At 38.2% G+C, this 18151-nt stretch overlaps 2 protein-coding genes across 2 annotated transcripts; both read left to right on the forward strand.

Moving 5' to 3' along the window:
• Nucleotides 1–10357: 10357 nt before the first annotated feature.
• Nucleotides 10358–12272, forward strand: LOC108114449 (CAAX prenyl protease 1 homolog). Its single transcript, XM_017225449.2, has 3 exons — nucleotides 10358–10858; nucleotides 10949–11272; nucleotides 11327–12272. Exons 1-3 carry the CDS (start codon nucleotides 10601–10603, stop codon nucleotides 12185–12187), a joined length of 1443 nt encoding a protein of 480 aa, XP_017080938.1. The 5' UTR covers nucleotides 10358–10600; the 3' UTR covers nucleotides 12188–12272.
• Nucleotides 12273–15779: 3507 nt separating this feature from the next.
• Nucleotides 15780–16727, forward strand: LOC108114012. Its single transcript, XM_017224759.2, has 3 exons — nucleotides 15780–15900; nucleotides 16169–16418; nucleotides 16481–16727. Exons 1-3 carry the CDS (start codon nucleotides 15821–15823, stop codon nucleotides 16694–16696), a joined length of 546 nt encoding a protein of 181 aa, XP_017080248.1. The 5' UTR covers nucleotides 15780–15820; the 3' UTR covers nucleotides 16697–16727.
• The last annotated feature ends 1424 nt before the right edge of the window (nucleotides 16728–18151 follow it).

Here is an 18151-nt window from a genome sequence, read left to right on the forward strand (position 1 = left end):
GGGAAAGTTCTTATACAAGCAAAAACGAAGTTGTGATTTCATTTGATATATTAAGAGAAAAAGTTAAAAGAGAAACTCATTTAATTTTTCAAGCTTATTCCATTAAAACTTAATATAGACATTAATTAATATTAAATTCCAGCATCTGGCCTTATACAACACGTTACTCAACCAGCTGTAATGCCATTTCCGTTCTTTTGAATTGCATCTGCATAGACCGATATCCTCCCTTAATGATTTTGCGTTCCCCTAATGGACACGCCTCACATCAACATTCAACATCCACATCATAGTTGAAGGATTCCCGGTATGACATTAAAAACATCATTGATGGTTCTTCATGTGCGAAACATTCGATTGATGTTGAAATTGGAATTGCATGCGATTCGAGGGCTTTAATAGCATATAGCAACCCTCATCCGGAAATCGTTAAGGTCAGGTCAAAGGGAAAGGGAAAGGGAAAGGGAAAGGGGTTGCCGTTGGTTCGTTGGTGACAATTCGCGAGCTATGGGACATTACTCGCTGTCGGGGGTCGCTTGATATTTGCATCTCATAGAACGGTCAATTGAGGGTTCGCATCGTTATCAGATGGTTTTGGCATGTCGAAAAAAAAATACAACATTCCACAGTGCCATTTCCTTTTACCGTTAGCGATGTACAGTGAGAATAAAGAGGGGGTTGTTGTTTAGTTTTTAAGTTGTTTATGTTCCTTCAAACTTGTTTATGCATTCTTGCGTTAAAACTACTTACAATTTTGGGTTTTTGACCTAAAACTATCATAAGAACTAAACTTTATTAATCTCACATTTTGCTTGTTTCTTGATTGTTTTATAAAATTGTATTATTTTTTACAGTACACAGTTAACGTTGTTGCCATTGCCATTGCCATTTCCATTTCCGCCTGGTAGCTCCTGCCGCCTGTATCCTGAATCCCGCAACTCCCCTCCCCGCGTATCACCCCTCTACTGATCCCCCCTCGCACATCGTTCGTTGTGCGTAATATCGTAATATCCTGCTCCTGCTGCGTTTTATTCGTGCCCTTCCCGAGGGGTTGGGCCCAGACCCAGACCCAGTTCCATGCCCAGTTCCAGTTCCAGGCCCAGTCCCATGCCCAGACCCAACACTTTCCGCAATAAGTGTATTTACTTTTGGGCCTCGGCGATGGGTTTCGTAATAATGGATTTCATTAAGGCGCGGCCAACTATTCAGCCTCCTTCGGTTCGCTCTGCGTGTGTGTGACTCTGCCTGTCTGTGTGTGTGTGTGTGAGCGGTATCCTGACATGAACGCCAATTCAAAGTACGCCATGCGTAACAAATAAATTCATTAAGCGCAGCCAATGCCGCTCAAACATTATCATCAATGGGCATAGAGGCCAACAAAAGGAGCTGAATTTTGTGAAGGGGTAGGGGGTAGAAATGGCAAGAGATTGGTAGGGGGGGGCAGGGTGCAGGGGGTCAGCGTGGTTAGTGGCACCGGTAACCGGCTGACTGAATGATAATAACAAAAGCCGCTCGGCTTGGCACGCGTAATTAAGTCGGCATGTACGGCCAAACACTGGGAGAAAAGTGTTGTCCTTTTAAAGCTTAAAAATAAGACCTAAAAACATAAAAATTTTTGAAAATTATGCCTTAAAAGTAAAATTTAAGTTTAAGTAGGGTAGTTTATGTGATACAAGAAAGAAGTTCCTTAAAGAAAGAAATTAGTTTTTCAAAATAATTCTAATGACATTTCTCTCAGTGCACCATCTTCTTTTAACCCTCAACTCCCCAATGCCCGTTTGCCTGGTTCAATGTTTATGATTATGGGTAGCACCGAAAAATAGGCAGCCACCGTGGCAAGGTCCTGTGACCAGGATTAACGTGAAATTGTCAAGTGCTGATGTTGCCACACTGCTGTTGTTGCTGTTTTTGCTGCCACTGCTGCTGTTGCTGTTGCTGGTGCTTCTTCCGGTGCGGCAGCGTTTAATTAAAATGTATATGAGCCGTGAGCGAGTGAAAGATGAGAACACATTCCTGGAAACACAGAACAGAGTTTTTTGCTGGGGAAAGGGAACGGTGGCAGGGGGAAGGGGTGTTCCATCGACCGCAAAGCAAAAGTTATGGATGCCCTGCGATCTGCTGGCGCATCATAAATTTCAAATTAATCAATGGGCTTACGCGCCCATCGTTTGTCCTCCCAAAAACACACACCAAAAAACACCCTCGGCTTACAATGAAAATTGAAACTTACGACGGGGGCCAACCGTGGAATGCATAAATTCCTTAAGCTCCCCTCGCCAGGATTTTCTCCTCTCATTTACGAAAGCTTTCTATGACAGCCTAACACTTTTCCGCGATGAATGGAATGCCTCTTGTGGTTCGGTTTTTGCGGTTTTCCACTCCTGAGAGGGGGCGACTGGCAAATTGTCAGGTCAGTTAGGCAAAAACACTTCTTTAATTGGGGTCTCAAGGCAGGGTGGGAGAAGTGGTTGGAAATTTGAAGTAGATTATGAGGTTTTGTTGGTTTATTTAAGGAATTTTGTTGATATTTTTTATAATTAATTGGCCATAAATATTTGTGTTAATTAAGCTAGAATTGTGGAAATTATTTAACATTTTCTTGAAATTCAAACACCAAACTAAAGTCATTAAATCTTTGCAGTTTCCTTTATGAAGCATATTCCCTAATATTTTAAATCGCAATTAACTAAGCTTATAGACCTGCTTTCCTAGAATTCAAATACTTATCAGATATACAGCAAGGCCTAAAAAAACCGACTTACCAACATCAAAAGTGTGCCTTTTAAACTAACTACCTAACAAAAATATTATAGATGCTTCTTCAGAATTTGATACAATCTATATCTAAACTTAATGTATAGCCCTGGGCTGACATCACCTCAAAAATAACTCAAGATTAGGCTGATAACAGCTACTTTAAAGGCTCACCATTCCCAAATCATAACGATGATCTAATGCCTTAGGGTTAACTGGTACGCTTCTCTTTTGACTAATTTGGCAAATAAATTTTAATTTAGCTTAGTAATAAGCTTAAATTGTATTTTGTGTATGCAGCCTTCCTTATCAGCAATTTATCTCGTGAATTATGTAATATTTAAGTTTTATTTTTACGAACCTACGCAATCGAGAGATGCCGTCATATCAGGTACCACCTAGAAATTGGTAAAACCTTTTCAAATTTTACCTGAGCTTATGGCTTTTTGGCTAATTGCGGCCCTTTTAATTCTTCCTGCTCTGAAAGCAGGCCTAAATAAATGGGCGGCTCTCGGTGGATTCATTAGGGCACAAAATTGGAATTTATTGCCGAGATTTGAAAGCCATACAGGGGGGGAGGCCAGCGGCAGGTCACTCCAAGCACACACACGTGTGTGTGCTTTCGGCCAAAACGGAAAGATGGCCAGAAAAACCCTTTGCCTAGTGCCGACGCCGACCGACAAGGGCAACAATAATGGCGTAATGGGTTAATTAGCCATATCCAAAAGGCACCCCGATGGCCCTAAAAGCCTTTCAGCTGGCCAACAATAAGTCAGCAAAGTGTTACAAATATCACACTTAACGGCCAGAAAAGAACTCACAGCAACAACAACAACAAAAAATGGAAAACAAGACGCAAAATAAAAGCAACTAACAAAAGGTAAAAAAAAAAAGAAATAACCGAAAAGAAAAACACAGCTCGACCCGGTAATTAATCAGGGGTAATAAGCGCAAAGTCAAAGGTAGAACCGCTCGTATTTCAAGCGCGTATCCGTGAGATACGCAACAGTCGGCCCCGCAGTACCACATGCAAATGGCCAGGAAGGGGCTGCAAGTCTGTGTGTGTGTGTGCGTGCCAAGCTGACTTGGCCAATAGAAAATATTAATAAATAACAAAATACACACACACAGAGAGAGAACACAAGCGGCAAAACTAAAAAATTAAATATATTTACATAACTCCCACCGCCAGTTTTGTGCGTTTTGAGAAATGCCAAGCGGCAATGGCCCGGATAGCGTTTGCATTTCTCATAATCATAATTTACGCCAAAAAGGTTGCGGGGCGAACAGCTGACCGACCTGACAGTAACGGTCGCACAGTGGGCCTTTTACATAGTTAACACAGTAATAAATAATTTAGCTTGTGAAGTCCTAATAGGAATACGTGGCTTAATATCTTTTAAGACCTAATAGAAGTGATTTACAAGTGCCTACTTTGATGAAGTGGTAAAAACGGTTAACTTGGTAAGCTCAAGGGTCAATTTCTTTCAAGATATTTTTAAAATCTTTATATGTAATTCACTTTTAGAGGCGATTTCGTTACATTTTTTTACAAACCGAAAAGCAAAAGAAAGGCAAAAATATCGCCAAGTACAAAAGCATTGCTAACGGTAAAGTACCGTTGCTCGCAGGAAGAGCAAGACAGAATCGAAAAACGGGAATATGTAAAATTTACAATGTCAACAGTTTCTTGTCGTGTCAAACTTGTGTAAACTAACGTTTTTAATTTTTATTCCCTCCCAGTGCAATATTTTGTTTAACTTTTTGCACCTTTTAATTAAGAACATTCTATATAATTTCTTTAAATTTTTAAAAATATTTTACATTGATAAAGTGTTTGTTTTTAAATGCAAAGTACAAATTTAGTTTAAATTCTTTGTGTAAACATTCTTGACATACTGTATGTATATTTTTTAAGTTTCTTAAGTTTCTATCCAAAATTTCCCAAAGTACACCCACTGTGGCAAGTCCACGCATATGCGTGATAATTTCGCGCCTCGAAGGCGGCTGAAAATGTTAATTAAATGATTTTCCCAGCCAGGGCTCAAATGGAAAACAAAGAGCAACAAAAACCACGATTGTGGCCACCGACTACTTGACCACTACCGCCATTTCGGGTCGGTCTACCAGTGGGCCGGTGTTTTTCGGTGGTTCAGTGGTTGGCCAGCGCCGGAAAAGTGGCTCGAATTATGCATTACCAAAGGCATTTGTGGCAGTGGCGGTATATATTAGCGCTTAGATAGCGATCGGGAACCGAGGGTCTGGGGGTATTTTCCTTTTTTTTTTTTTTTTGGGCCCTGGGACCGGGTCAAACGATTTTGCATATCGCCCTGGACGTTGGTAAAAATGTCATGCCTAGAGTGGGGGAGGTAGTATGGGCATTTGGGGGTCGGCTGAGTGACGACTGACAGGGCCTCGAATAGGGCCAGCTCACGCACAATTCAAGGTATTTTGTGTGAGTGTGTGTGTGTGTGTGTGTGTGTTTTGGCCAGCTAACTAACCACGGGCAGGTGATATAGGCAATGCCCTAAACCCGCCACCCGTCCAAATGCCCCGCGCTTCACACGTCAACGCAGAAAAGCCGAAAATTAGTTAACATTTTTTGGTATTTGATGCCCTAACTTACACCTGCTCATTAGCCCGGGTCCATTTGCTCTTCCTGACAGCGTGTGAAAAGGTCAGGCAGGAATTTCTTTTGTACTTTTTATCCTGCTTAATGATGCTTGATAAATAAGAAAATATATTAGAATAATTTACTTAAAGTTATGCATTTTATACGAATATAAAGTTGGGTGAAGTTTTTTATTATTTTTACGTGGATAATGCAAGCTCTCTTGAAAAATTTAGGTTGGCATTTGGATTTTTATTAATTTCTAACTATTTTATAACCTTTTCAACCTAAGAGCTACCTTTTCCATCACCAAGGAAGTGCTAACCTCTCAAAAGGCTCAAAGTTGTGATTGTTTTTCTGACCCTAAAAGATCATTAGCCGAAAGATCTCAGGAAGCAAGCTGCTTAGACATCATTTCACTCTTGATCGATGATCAGTTGGGTTGTTTTCGATGAAGTTGTCTCCGAAACAATCGTTATAAATGATCAAAGAATATATTGAAACAGACATTAATCTTAATTGATGGATTGGGAGGAGTATTTACAGCAGGACTACTGAAGAATGTGCGGAAGCGTCTTTATTTGTGACACTCCCAATGAGAACAAATTATCGGTTGGCTAATTGAAAAATTGATATTCGATGGGAAATATTAAGAAGTCATTTTTATTATAACTGTAGTAGAATTTAACAATTTAATTGTAAAATAAAGTGTTATTGACTGTTAAAGTATGCTTCTTCTGGTCGTGATTGTTATAATTTTATTAGATTTCTTTCAGCCTAGAAAGTATGGGAACTGACTCAGTCACGTTGCACATGCGGCTTAAATTTATGGCATATTCATACACCCAAAACTGATTTTAAATTGGTAAAATAAACTGATCGTGTATGCTCGCATTGTAATTAAGATCACGTCTTAGATTAAGTATTTAAATGTAAAGTGTATTTGAATATCAGGACCATAAATATGTCAGCTTAGAAATCGTGAGTACCAATTATAATTATTTAGGGTTTTGTAAAGGAAATTTACAAACAATTTGGTTGAAATTTTTAAGCAGTTTACCCAAACTTTTATGTTCGAAGTTTGTAAAAAAGTTTTCTTAATAATAAGTATATATAAATATTATTTGTTTAATATCAGGGTATTAAAAAGTCTCCTAAAGAAAGAAAGAAATAATTTTTTACCCCACAAAAAATGTATTTTTTCGATGGACAAAAATGGTTAGAATTGGAGTAGCTAAAAGGTGGCGGGGCAGTAGCACCTCCCACTCCCCCACTCATTACGTACATTTCCAACTTCTGGTTGAGTTGACGAGTGACAAGAAGGGGGTTGGGAAATGAAAGGGCGTGTGGAGGGGGCCAGGAGGAGCTGCTTCTGCTGGCTTTGGCATTTTCAATTGTTGCTAATGAGTGCCACAAATTAATTACGTTACTTCGTTACGCTGCCGCCGTCGACATTACATGACCATCAGGTTTTTCTTTTTCTGTTTTTTTGGAGGGTCCGCCTTTTGCGAGTGGGTGGACTGGCCGCCACGTACCAGCGATGTTGAGCAGTGATAGTTGTCGAAAATTAGCATAAATTTCTCTTTCTCTCTTGTGTACCTTTGATACCTTCACTCCACCTCTTGATTTCCACCTTGTTCGCATGGAAAATTGAGCAATTTTCCGACGTTTTTCATGTTCGTGCAGCGAGAGTGAATTATTAATTTAAAAATCCCCCTTATCACGGACAGGAAACTTCTATTCACGTTGCTCGATCTTATCAAACATAATAGATGGTCTGCAAGAAGAGAGAGAAAAGAGGAAAGAGGAGAAAACCCTTAGATTGGAACAAAGAAGAAGGCCTATCGATTGCCAAAGATGACGGCACACAACTTGACCGCAACGAATCCGATTCAGTTTCGGATTATCTCTTACACAATTGCACAAGATAATTGAGGTAACTCTGGGCCTATATATACATATATCAAAGAACGCAGGGCAGAACGGTGGCGGCAGGGGGGAAATTTATCAAACTCTCAGGTAAAATTGTTCAACCTCTGTCTGGAGTCAAAACCACATAATTATAAGGCTTAGGATTAACTCGGCTATAATTCAACTAAATCGGAATGGGATATAAACCCTCTGCCAGAGGTAAGAAGTTAGAAGTTAGTTTTTGTAAGAACAATTTTCTCATGTTATTAGGCAAGCAATTTTGGAAATTGTAGGCTCATAAATCCTTAAAAGGCCTTAAAATAACAAATTATTGGGTAAGAAATATTTATAAAAATGTGTTTTCTTTTACAGATTTTAGTTTTTTGTTAAATACTCTCACCAAAATCATATAACCTTTAAGATCAACTTTTCATTTCTCCTCTGAGAATACTTAAGACTCCTTCGATTTGATATGGGTTAGACTTTCCCTTTAGATAACTCCTCCGAATAGTGCCGTTTGTCAAGGTTCAACTCTATTTAAAGTAAATCTTTATTTATATACCCCTTTTTACCCCCATCTTGATTGCCAGAACAGTAAACCTTTCTTTTTGGCTAACTATTTAGAAGGAGTATCTGTAGAATGTATCTTTTGGTAGCCAAGGAAATCCTTGGTAACGTTTTCAGCCCTTCAGCGTATGTAAAATGAGAAATTTTTGACTTTACGCAAAGAATGAAGAGAGAAAAGCGAAAATGGGCAAAACGAATTGGGTTGCTACTTATTTACGCATGCACACTGGGAGAAATTTTGAGGAAAAAGAATAAAAATAAAGTTGTGAAGATTTTTTGTATTGGTTTTTAAATTTTTTAATATACCAAAAAGGATTATTTTTAAATCTTTTTTTATTATTAAAAATTGAAAAAAGCATTTACTAAAGCTTAAAAATTAATGTTTACTTTAAAATATCTTAGATCCTAAATTTGGGAAATAATTTTTTTAAATTTAGTTTTTTAATCAACTTCTAAATTTAAGATTAATAACATAAAAAATCTTAAAAAAATTATTTAAAAAAAAAAATTGTTACAGTGTCTTACCTTTTTCCCTCCTACTTTTTGGCCAAATAGTGGGGATTATTAGGGCTTAGTCGTGTGTGTGTGTGTGCGAGAGTGTAAGTGCGTGTGTGTGTGCTTGCAGGGGCGGGTAGGATGAAAAGTGTTGAACAGGAGAGGGGTAAATATGTAAGGGGCTAGCACAATTACACATGCACAAAGGATACGCCTAAGCGGCTTATACCAACGCATCCCGAACGGTTCGAAATGAAACCAAATGTGGCAGTGGCAGTCAGTGGTTGGAGGATGAAGGAGGAGGAATGAGGAAAAGGTGGGGTTGGAAAATGGGGCGCTGGAATGAGAGCGTACTCGCAGGCGGCTGCGGTTTCCGGCTTGGTAAGCGCCCTATTATGAACAGAAAAGTAACGCTAATGAGTAAATCAAGTGCACATGTGTGCCGTTGAACTGGAATACCCCTCGCAGGCCGAGCCCCTCTCTCTTAACCACTAGAGCCCCTTCCCTACAGAAGAGTGCTGGGCCTCCCCTTGCAATGCCCATGCCCAAGCGGATCCTTTGAAGCTGCGCCAAACGGCGTGTTGAGGCATAAATAAGCCACCTTCTTTCCCTCTACCTCACTCTGTAAGCTTCTCTGTCTCCTTTTCACTTTAGCCAGCCACTTGGCGCTGTTTTAATAGCTAAATTATGTAATCATGATGTGTGATACTAACACACACACACACACACACATAGCAGCACACCCAGAAGCCCACACATGTCCTGGTATTTATGCAAATCCTACCGTTACTTCTTCCGAGAAACTTTTACTTTGTTTTACACTGAGAGAAAATGGTTAAAGGTATGAAATGGAACTAAAATTGTAATAAAAATGTTAAGTTTATGTATTTTTATAATAAATAGAACATTTTTCAATCTCATTTAGTTTTAACTTTAAGTGATTTTTTTATTTTTAAATTAAATACAAATTTGAAATATTAAATTTTTGGGTCTGAATTATAACTTTAATGTTACTCATTGGGGTTACATTTTACATAAAATTTGTTTTTTATTTTTACAAAAAAATTTGATAATTAATATAAACAAATTTTTCCCAGTGTCTGCTCCCCCTCCCCCTGTCTTTTTAATTTGAAATTTTTCATAATGAGCAGCGCAATGGGTGGAATAAAGGCTGACGAGTAGGAGGTGCGTTTCGGGGGAGGTCGCAGTTCGGGACGTTTGACGTTGCCATAGTGTGAAGATTAAATTCTACTAATTAGAGATGCCAAGTGAATGTTCGCGCATTTGTGTGCGTGTGTGTATGTGTATTAGTGTGTGTGTGTGGTTAAGTGGGTGGTAAGGGGTGGGTAAGGAGGGGGGGTTAAGTAATGGCGTTGAACTGAAACCATCAAAGCAGCCAGCTTGGCAACACAATTCCCCTTAGAATCCCGCCAAGCCCTTGACTCATTATTGATATGCCAAGCGTAAGAAGTTCAAATCCTCGAAACAAACTACAAAGAACCATTACAAACACATACACAGAAGTACATCACCACACACACACACACACACACACACTGAGACACCCACACACAAAGACATATTTGCAATTTCTTTGGCGCCATTATAATCTTTGGCTTTCACTAGTCAACGCTTAGAATCCCGGGTTTTCATTCTCGATTGGCAGGAAAACAGTAATCCGGGTTCCTTATGGAATACGGATTATGATGAGGCTGCCGAGGGCGACATACATATTAGATTTTCGGTTGACACTGGAAACCGCAGCTTGGAACGGTTAGAAAAGCAATTTTAGAGATGGTTTTTTTGGAATCTTAAGATTGTCAAAGTTTATAATATTTTCTTGGCTTATAAGCAGTTTTAAGGAAAAAGCTTAGGCAAAAGTAAACCTTTTTATGCAGGGTGGCCCAGGTAGCGTTTGCTATTTGAAATATTGATAATTTTGAATTTGACATTTCAAATCTCATTGTCAATGTGTTAGATATTTAGTAGAAGGTGTGCGATTTACGCAATGGTTAAGCATACGCTCGAAGAAAATTGAGAAATATTGATATTTTTATAATGATTTTAAAGCGAAAATCTTCCATATATTAGAAACTATAAAGTTTTATGGTTTACTATGATGAAGTTTAACAAAATACTTACAAACTTTATTTTTTATACCAAACAAAATTTAAACAATAAGCTCAGTTAACCTTCAGATTTCCTTCATTTGTACATTTTTAAAATACTTTCTCCAGTAAGACACAATTTTGGCATTATAAAATGAATCCCTTTGCTTTATATCAAGACCCCATTCTCAATGAGGAGCTATCCATATCGGGCTATCGAATCGGCATGAATATGGTTCCCGATGAAATGGTAATCTCCGATCCAATCCTCCTGCGCCACATCCTCTGCCTAATAATAGTGGCCCATAATTTCTTTCACCTGTACCTCTGCTGCCGGCAGCTAAGATTGTGTAGAAAGTCCAAAGGGCCGCCGTATCAATTAAGGGGAATAATGTCCGATGAAGTCTTTACGGTGGGTTTATTGTTTCATTTTATATTTTATTTAATTTATTAATTTGATGCCTAATTACTAATAAATATATCCCTTATCATTATCACTTAGGCCTCCAAGGATAAGCAACTCCATAGTTCGTATCTGGAGATTTTCAATCTGATCATAGATTCTGTCTATAGCTGCCTGGACTTGTACCTCTCGACTTTGGCTTACTTTTGGGAACTGACAGTGGACTGGTACCGCTATGCGGAAGAAACTTGGTTAAATGTGACCTTTATGGCCATATTATCCTCTTACCTAGTGATCCGAATGTTGCCATCTTTGTGTTATGAGAAACTGGTCCTGGATGGCAAGTTCAATGTGGATCCGGAAAAGTCACCGCCTTTGGTGGGTTTGATCTGTGCTTTGGCTTTCGTTGTGGTTTTTCTTCAGGTGAGTTTTTTCTTTTCTATAACTTTTAACTCTTTATCCTTAACTTTACCTTAGATAGCCATCATCCCATTGACAGCAGTTTTCATGGTCGTTCAGCAGTTAAGTGTTTGGCTTTTTATAATGGTCGGCTGGCTAGTTCTGGTGGGCATTTCCCTACTCCTATTGGCCTTTGTCGGAGTCTTTGGTGTGCCCTGTTTGGGCAAGAGTCGTCGAATTGAGGGCGCGGATATTAACATTCATTTGCAGAATGTTCTAGACACTTTCAAATTTCCTGGTCGCCTTTATTTAGTTCACACCTTCAACGTGGGACGACCCACGGCCTGGGTGATGGGCTGTTGCTGTTGCCTGCGTTTGGATATCCATGATAACCTAAAGCTGAATCGTGGTCTGGATACGGATAATCTAGATGAGGGTCACGTGGGAGCTGGTCTGAATGAAGAGCAATTGGCAGCCTTTGTGGCTCACCAGTTGGCCCACTGGCGTTTGTATCATGTGATCAAGACCTTGATCCTGGTCTATTTGAGTCTTTTGATATATCTTATCATCTTTGGTTTGTGCTACAAATGGGAGACCCTGTATTCAGCAGCGGGATTTACCACATTATATCCAAGTACTGTGGGTTCTTGGCTGGTCTACAAGTACGTAATGCCCATCTATCAAGACATCAGCACTTGGGTGGTCTTTTTCTTTATACGACACTTTGAAAACGCCGCCGATGCCTATGTCGTCAAAGTTGGTTACGGCGAACTCATGGCGAATGCCTTGCTCAAACTCTTGGCGGATGATGATGATTTTCCGTATGTGGACCATGGCTATCTAATGTGGCATCGCTTACGACCATCGATCCTGCAACGCCTCGTGAATCTTAAGCGTTTGACTAGGATAGATGGAGTCTCGACTATATCATTCCTTTAAGAAATTTTCCAAATTCCAAAAATCTTAAATAAATATCTTTCGAATTTTCATTCGTTAAGTTTATAGAACTTGTTTAACAAATCTATCTAACATCTCTTTCATTTAAAAAGTTATTTTAAATATTGTTCTTGTTGTTATCTGGAAAATGCATGCCATTTTCCAACCCAGTGGAAAGTTTCTGCCTGACAGTCCTGGGATTTAACTTTAAGTGTAGATGGCCATAGCGAGAGGGGGAGAGTTTCCTGTCCCAGCCGAAACTTTTCCGTTGTGTTTTAATTAAAATTCGTTTCAAATAAGCCGCTGTCACACCACACCCTCCCCCACTCGCAGTGCTCTTCTTTTTTCTGCTCTTCGGGTGTTAAAAGCTAATTTCCCCTCGGTTCGAGGGTTGCACAAACCGCATCTGAGGCTGTGGAAAGTCTTTAAACTTTTTAAATTAATATATAGTAAGGTTTTGGTAGGCTAGGGGAAAACTGAATGTGTTTTTTGTACTTTAAATAGTAAATTTTGAATTATTTTAAAAGTAAATTTGAAGTTTTTTCAACAGATTTAAGACTTTTATCTTTTATCTTGTTTTCTTTTTGTGATTTGCTAGTTTCGAGGTAGTCTTAGACTTAGATTTTCTTTAAGTTCAACTTCAAATTTCTAATACCAATAGAAGTACGTACCATCTGCATCGATTGCTGACTGCGATTAGGAATATTGTTAACTTGCCTGTTGGCACAGGTTACCTACTTTGCGGTGGGCTTTTATTTTATTGAATTTTTTTCGCTTTTTATATGGCTTTTGCGGGTACATAGACTTTTCCAGCTCACTGTGCCGCTGCTTTGAGCCCACTCTGGCGTTTCATTGTTTTGGTAATAAAAACTCGCCCGCTCGAATGCCAAAATTCCCACAGAAATCCACCTCCCCACCCTTTGGGTAGCCTTACCTTGCTATAGTCTTTTTTTTTTATTATTTTTTATTGGTAAACACGGCTGGTGTCTATTTTTTAACGACCGCTCGACTGAATTATATTTTATTTTTCTCTCCAAATTTATTTTAAACGCCTTTCGACGACATTAAAATTAATGTCCCACCAGGCAGGGACAGTCATATAATAAGGGAAAGGGAAAAGTTAATGGAATCTTTAAATACCCTTTAAAAGTCAATATAAAAATTTTGATAATTTATTTTGACTTTAAACATTTTTAATTTATATTTTCAAAATCAAAATGTTATTTTAAATATTTTTTAATATAATTTTATATTTTTAGATCTCCAAAAAAATGATATACCCTTCCCAAAAGTCTGAAGAAAATTTATAAAAATTAAGACCAAAATAAAAAAAACACCAGCAACGATCGTAAACTTTAGGTGTCGAGGACTGGCAATTGAAATCGCTTACATTCGGTGGGTTGGGTGGGTGGTGGAATGGTTCTGGGTTGGAATGTAAAATGTTAAGTCTCATTTATGACCAGAACGATAAGAGGAAAAAATGCGAAGGACTCGCAGCCATCCCTTCCATTCATTTTCCACTTTGCTGCCATTTTGGAAAGCAACTTAATTAGCCAACGACTTTAAACGGATTGACGGATTGAAATTGGTGGAGTGGAGGAGTACGAAGGGGGCTCATACGCAGGCTGACAGAGTCTATCTACGAACGAGTTTTCTTGCTAAATCAATTACACAATCAAACGGCTGACAATTTTCAGCTCAAAGAGTGGGTGGGAGAGAAGGTTGGGTTGGTTGATACGTTTCGGCAGCATTAAAAAATATTTTTTTTTTAATATTTCAACTTTTTAGTTAGGATTTTTAGTGGATATTTTGTAGCTATCAAAAAGTTTAGAGTTTTTTAAGCTTAAGTTTTAGCTACTCTTTTGATTTCATTTTACTTAAAATTTTAAATGAAGTTTCTTAAAACTAATTTTTTATATTTTTGATCATAATTTCTTTCAGTGCAACGCATTCACATACAGATAAGTGAAAAATGAAACCTAACAGATGAAGTAGAGATGGGGGAGTGGGCGGAATGCAGATGACGCTACGCATGTGGAAATGGGAAAGGACCTCGGATAAATGCGTTCCTTTTACAATTCACTCTCGACAACCGCCTGCACCGCCCGCGGCGCCCTCTAGCGGTGACAAACAGAGAGCAGCTTCCTTGCAACAGCCCTTCACTCCACCACCCCCCCATCCTTCCGGGCACCATCCTGGCATTCACTTTGATGTTTTACTTTTACTGCCTCTCAACGATGGGGCTTCTGCTTGGGCTCTATGATGATTTCTTTCCTGAAATTATATTTTAACTGCCAGTCAGAGCCACCACCAACGGGCGCGCCTCATAATTTCCCCAACCAACCACCCACACTTTTCCTTTAGCTCAACCACATGGGGGGCAGGGCGCAAGTGCATCATGTTGCTGGGCCATAAAAAGTAATGACAGCTGAAATTCTTTTTGGCTCGATAATGACGAACGAGCAGAGAGCATGATGATAATGACGCACTGAAGTACTGAGGAAAATGAATTGAGCTTGCAACATAGCAAAAAATGAAGATTCTAGAAGAAATTTGATAATAAATGATTAATTTTTTAGCATTACAATGTGTTTTAAGAGCTGAGATACGGCTTTGTAATACTCAAATGAATAATTTATAAACTTTTATAGTTTTTTTTTTAATAGGTTTTTAAATACAATGTCTGAGAAGCCGTGTTGCCAGGTGATGAGCGAACGTATAAGCTAGATTTGTGAAAAAAATAAGCTAGAATAAGCTAAAATTAAAAAGAAAATATGCTAAAAAACAAGCTACACCCAAATGTGGGTGGCAATAGTCATTGGGCGGCTATTTTTATGATTAAGTCCTTAAATTTCCATTGAAAGGGCTGCTTTCTGCTCCTGTTTTCGGCAACATTTTGCAGGGAAACTTATTTTCTGAGATTGTGCAATTGAGCCCATTCTAGCACGAGCTTATTTGTTGCCGCTTGCTGCCTTTTCTCTAAGATTTTTGCTGAGCAATAAGCTCTTGTATCATCTCCTGGCTGTTTGCGTAACCACGCCTTGAACTCACAACTTTGGCGACAAGCATCGCGAAAAATTTGTTTATATTGGACTTTCGGCATTTTACCACTCGCTTTATTCAAGTTCACAACTCCAAGTGATTGCTGGAAACACTTTAGCCAACATATCGATCTTCGATGGCATTATCGATTAGAAATATATTCACGATCATATGAAACGCACATAACCATCGGCAAAAAAAGAACAAGCTCCGATATTTTCATGCCATAAAGCGTATTTTTCTTACGTAGCAACGCGTTAATAACGTAAATACATTTAAAGCTAGAATATTTCAAGCTATAAGCTAGATCGGGAGTTTTCAAGCTTTTCCAGTTCAAAATAGGCTAGAACTAGCTTATAATAAGCTAAAGATGCTGAAAAGATCTAATGTTATTAACATAAAAAGGAATCGTGTGATTTCCCTTTATTTTTAGCTGTACTGTTGTCATGTAGATTCTCCATTCCAGAGCTTTGCTGATTTTGCTTTTTGTATTGATAATCCAACGTCGAACTTGCCGGGACTGTAGGGGTCTTCGAACATTGCTTACAGCCCTGCCCATAGTCAGTCTTGTGTGATTTGTTCTTGAGAAAAGTCATGTTTCTTCTGGCGATACCGATCGTAGGAGCACTGATATATACCAAATTCTATAAAGATGTGGTATTTATTAGTTATGGGTAAGTAACTATAACAATAACCAAGAATAAGTAAGTAAGTTGTAGATTTTATTAAACTTTTATTCATTATAAAACTGCATATCAGATTAACGAAGCCAGGCAGATTATTGTGAAATTATTCTCTGAGCTTTGGATCAGTTTTTCTTTGTTTCTATAAGCTTATCCAAGCTTTAATCTATCTGTGAAAAAGCTTCTGCTAAATATTAAATTAAGATTAAAATTAAAACTAAAACCAAAATCTTTTTGTTCTTCTTTGCTTAACTTTTAGCTTTGCCAATTTCCATGAATTTGTAAATTTTTCAACCGAACTGCAGGAGAAGATTCCGGAGTATCGTGTTTATAGCGGTTTATTTAAACCTTCAACCGCCTTATATATATCCCTGATCCTACTACTCATTGGATATATACAATTCAGTTTTAACGGATTGATCAAAACTATTTGGAAAATGTGCACTGATAAAAAAAACGGACGTAATCTACTTTTAACATTTGCCTTACTTATTCTTTTTATACTTTGGGTGAGTCATGGAGTTAGTTTTTTAAATAATAATAATATTTTAAATACTTTTCTGTTTAATAGTGCCTGATAGAGATTGATATCTTTGAAGTAACCTTTGAGGGGTATACTATTTATTCCAAACAGTATTACCAAGAAGTTCCCAATATAGACGATCTGGTAGATATAATTAAAGAAAAGAGTTCGGAAATTCGATTACCAGCGCTTATTTTTGCTTTTGCTCCATTTATTATTGCATATCGTTTATTGCCGAAAAGCTACAAACGTAAAATGAAATAAATATGAAAATAAAAACTATTTTTATAAAATACTTTTCGAAGTGTTTTTATTGTATGTTTTTTAAAGCTTTTTTAGCTTGGCTAAAAACTGCCTGGATGGTCTTTATACGAAAAGTCTCAGAACCGCCTGTTGCCTCACTCGATGAAGATAATAGAAAACTTCGATTTTTAGCAACAGAAAAAACAAAAGACTTTTTAATCACCGACAAGTGAAGATGAAAATTTGCTAAAAGGTTGCCCTGGATCAGGGTGTCCAGGGACTGGAGCTACCAAATCATTTCCGCTACACTTGCTCATTCTGGGCAGCGCAAAAAGTTAATGTGCAGTTCTTAAGGCCAACAAATACCCTGCAATACATATATATATATGTATATATAATAATATTTGATCAACTCAATTTTATCAGAAAGTTAGGATGGTAAATATTAAATTTATTTTTGCTTATTTTTCTTTCTTCATAATTCTTATAAATACCAATATACCTCATCGAAAGGGCATAACCAGCAAGTTAGTCTGAGTTGGTGGGGAGTGTTCTATGAGCTATGTGAAAAACATCTGCCAACGGATGTGTTTGGCCATATCCGCCCACTCCCCCTCTAGAAGGAAAAACCATCAGAAGTGCACAGATAAACCCTTGGAAATGCCTCGGTGACCCGTCTGACCCGTCTCCACCTATACATATGTGTATATAGCCTCGTATATAGCCCCAGGATGATCTGGCCTGACTATTCATGCGTTTCAAATTTTCAATACACTCAAATGATAATCGAGACGAGGCGGCCCCTGGGAGGAAATTTGAGGAAAAACCAAGCCAAAGGATGATGAAAAAGCTCCGCATGTTACATTTTTAAAGCGTTGGCAAACATGTTTCGGTTTTTCTTTTTCCCCCAAATGCTATATCTTTGCGGGAGATTGAAGGGAAGTGTAGTAGCCACAGGCAACACCTGTTCTAATGGCCAGGGCTTATTAAATGGGGAGATGTCCAGCACCCTAAGGATTCGGCTTCGAATAATCGCATTGCCAGCAATGAAATCAATCAAAGGGCAAGCCCAAAGTACTTTTGCGGGAAAATAGCTTTTGAGGTTGGAAAGGCAGGAAGTTGGTGGAGGTGAAAAATAAGGGTTTGCCAGGTTGTCTTGTACTACCAAATTGATCTGAAATTTAATTTTTAATCATATTTTAACCTTAATTCCTGTACTGTTTATCAACTCTGAATAATATTTTCCAACGGACTGATAGCAGGTACTTCAAATATTTAATGTCTGAAAGAAATGTTTATTTTAAGCCCTTAAAATATTGACTTAGTGATAAGATTTGCTTTCAAGTTGAAACATTAACTAAATACAAAGGAAGTACAGTTTGTGTGTCAATTAGAAAGAAGCTTTTCCGCACTCTTGGCGGATTTTATTTAATTTATGACAAGTTCCTTTGTTCTAGCAAGCCAACATGCCGTAGT

This window comes from Drosophila eugracilis, unplaced genomic scaffold (genome assembly GCF_018153835.1).
Source record: "Drosophila eugracilis isolate 14026-0451.02 unplaced genomic scaffold, ASM1815383v1 contig_2154, whole genome shotgun sequence".
Lineage (NCBI taxonomy): Eukaryota > Metazoa > Arthropoda > Insecta > Diptera > Drosophilidae > Drosophila > Drosophila eugracilis.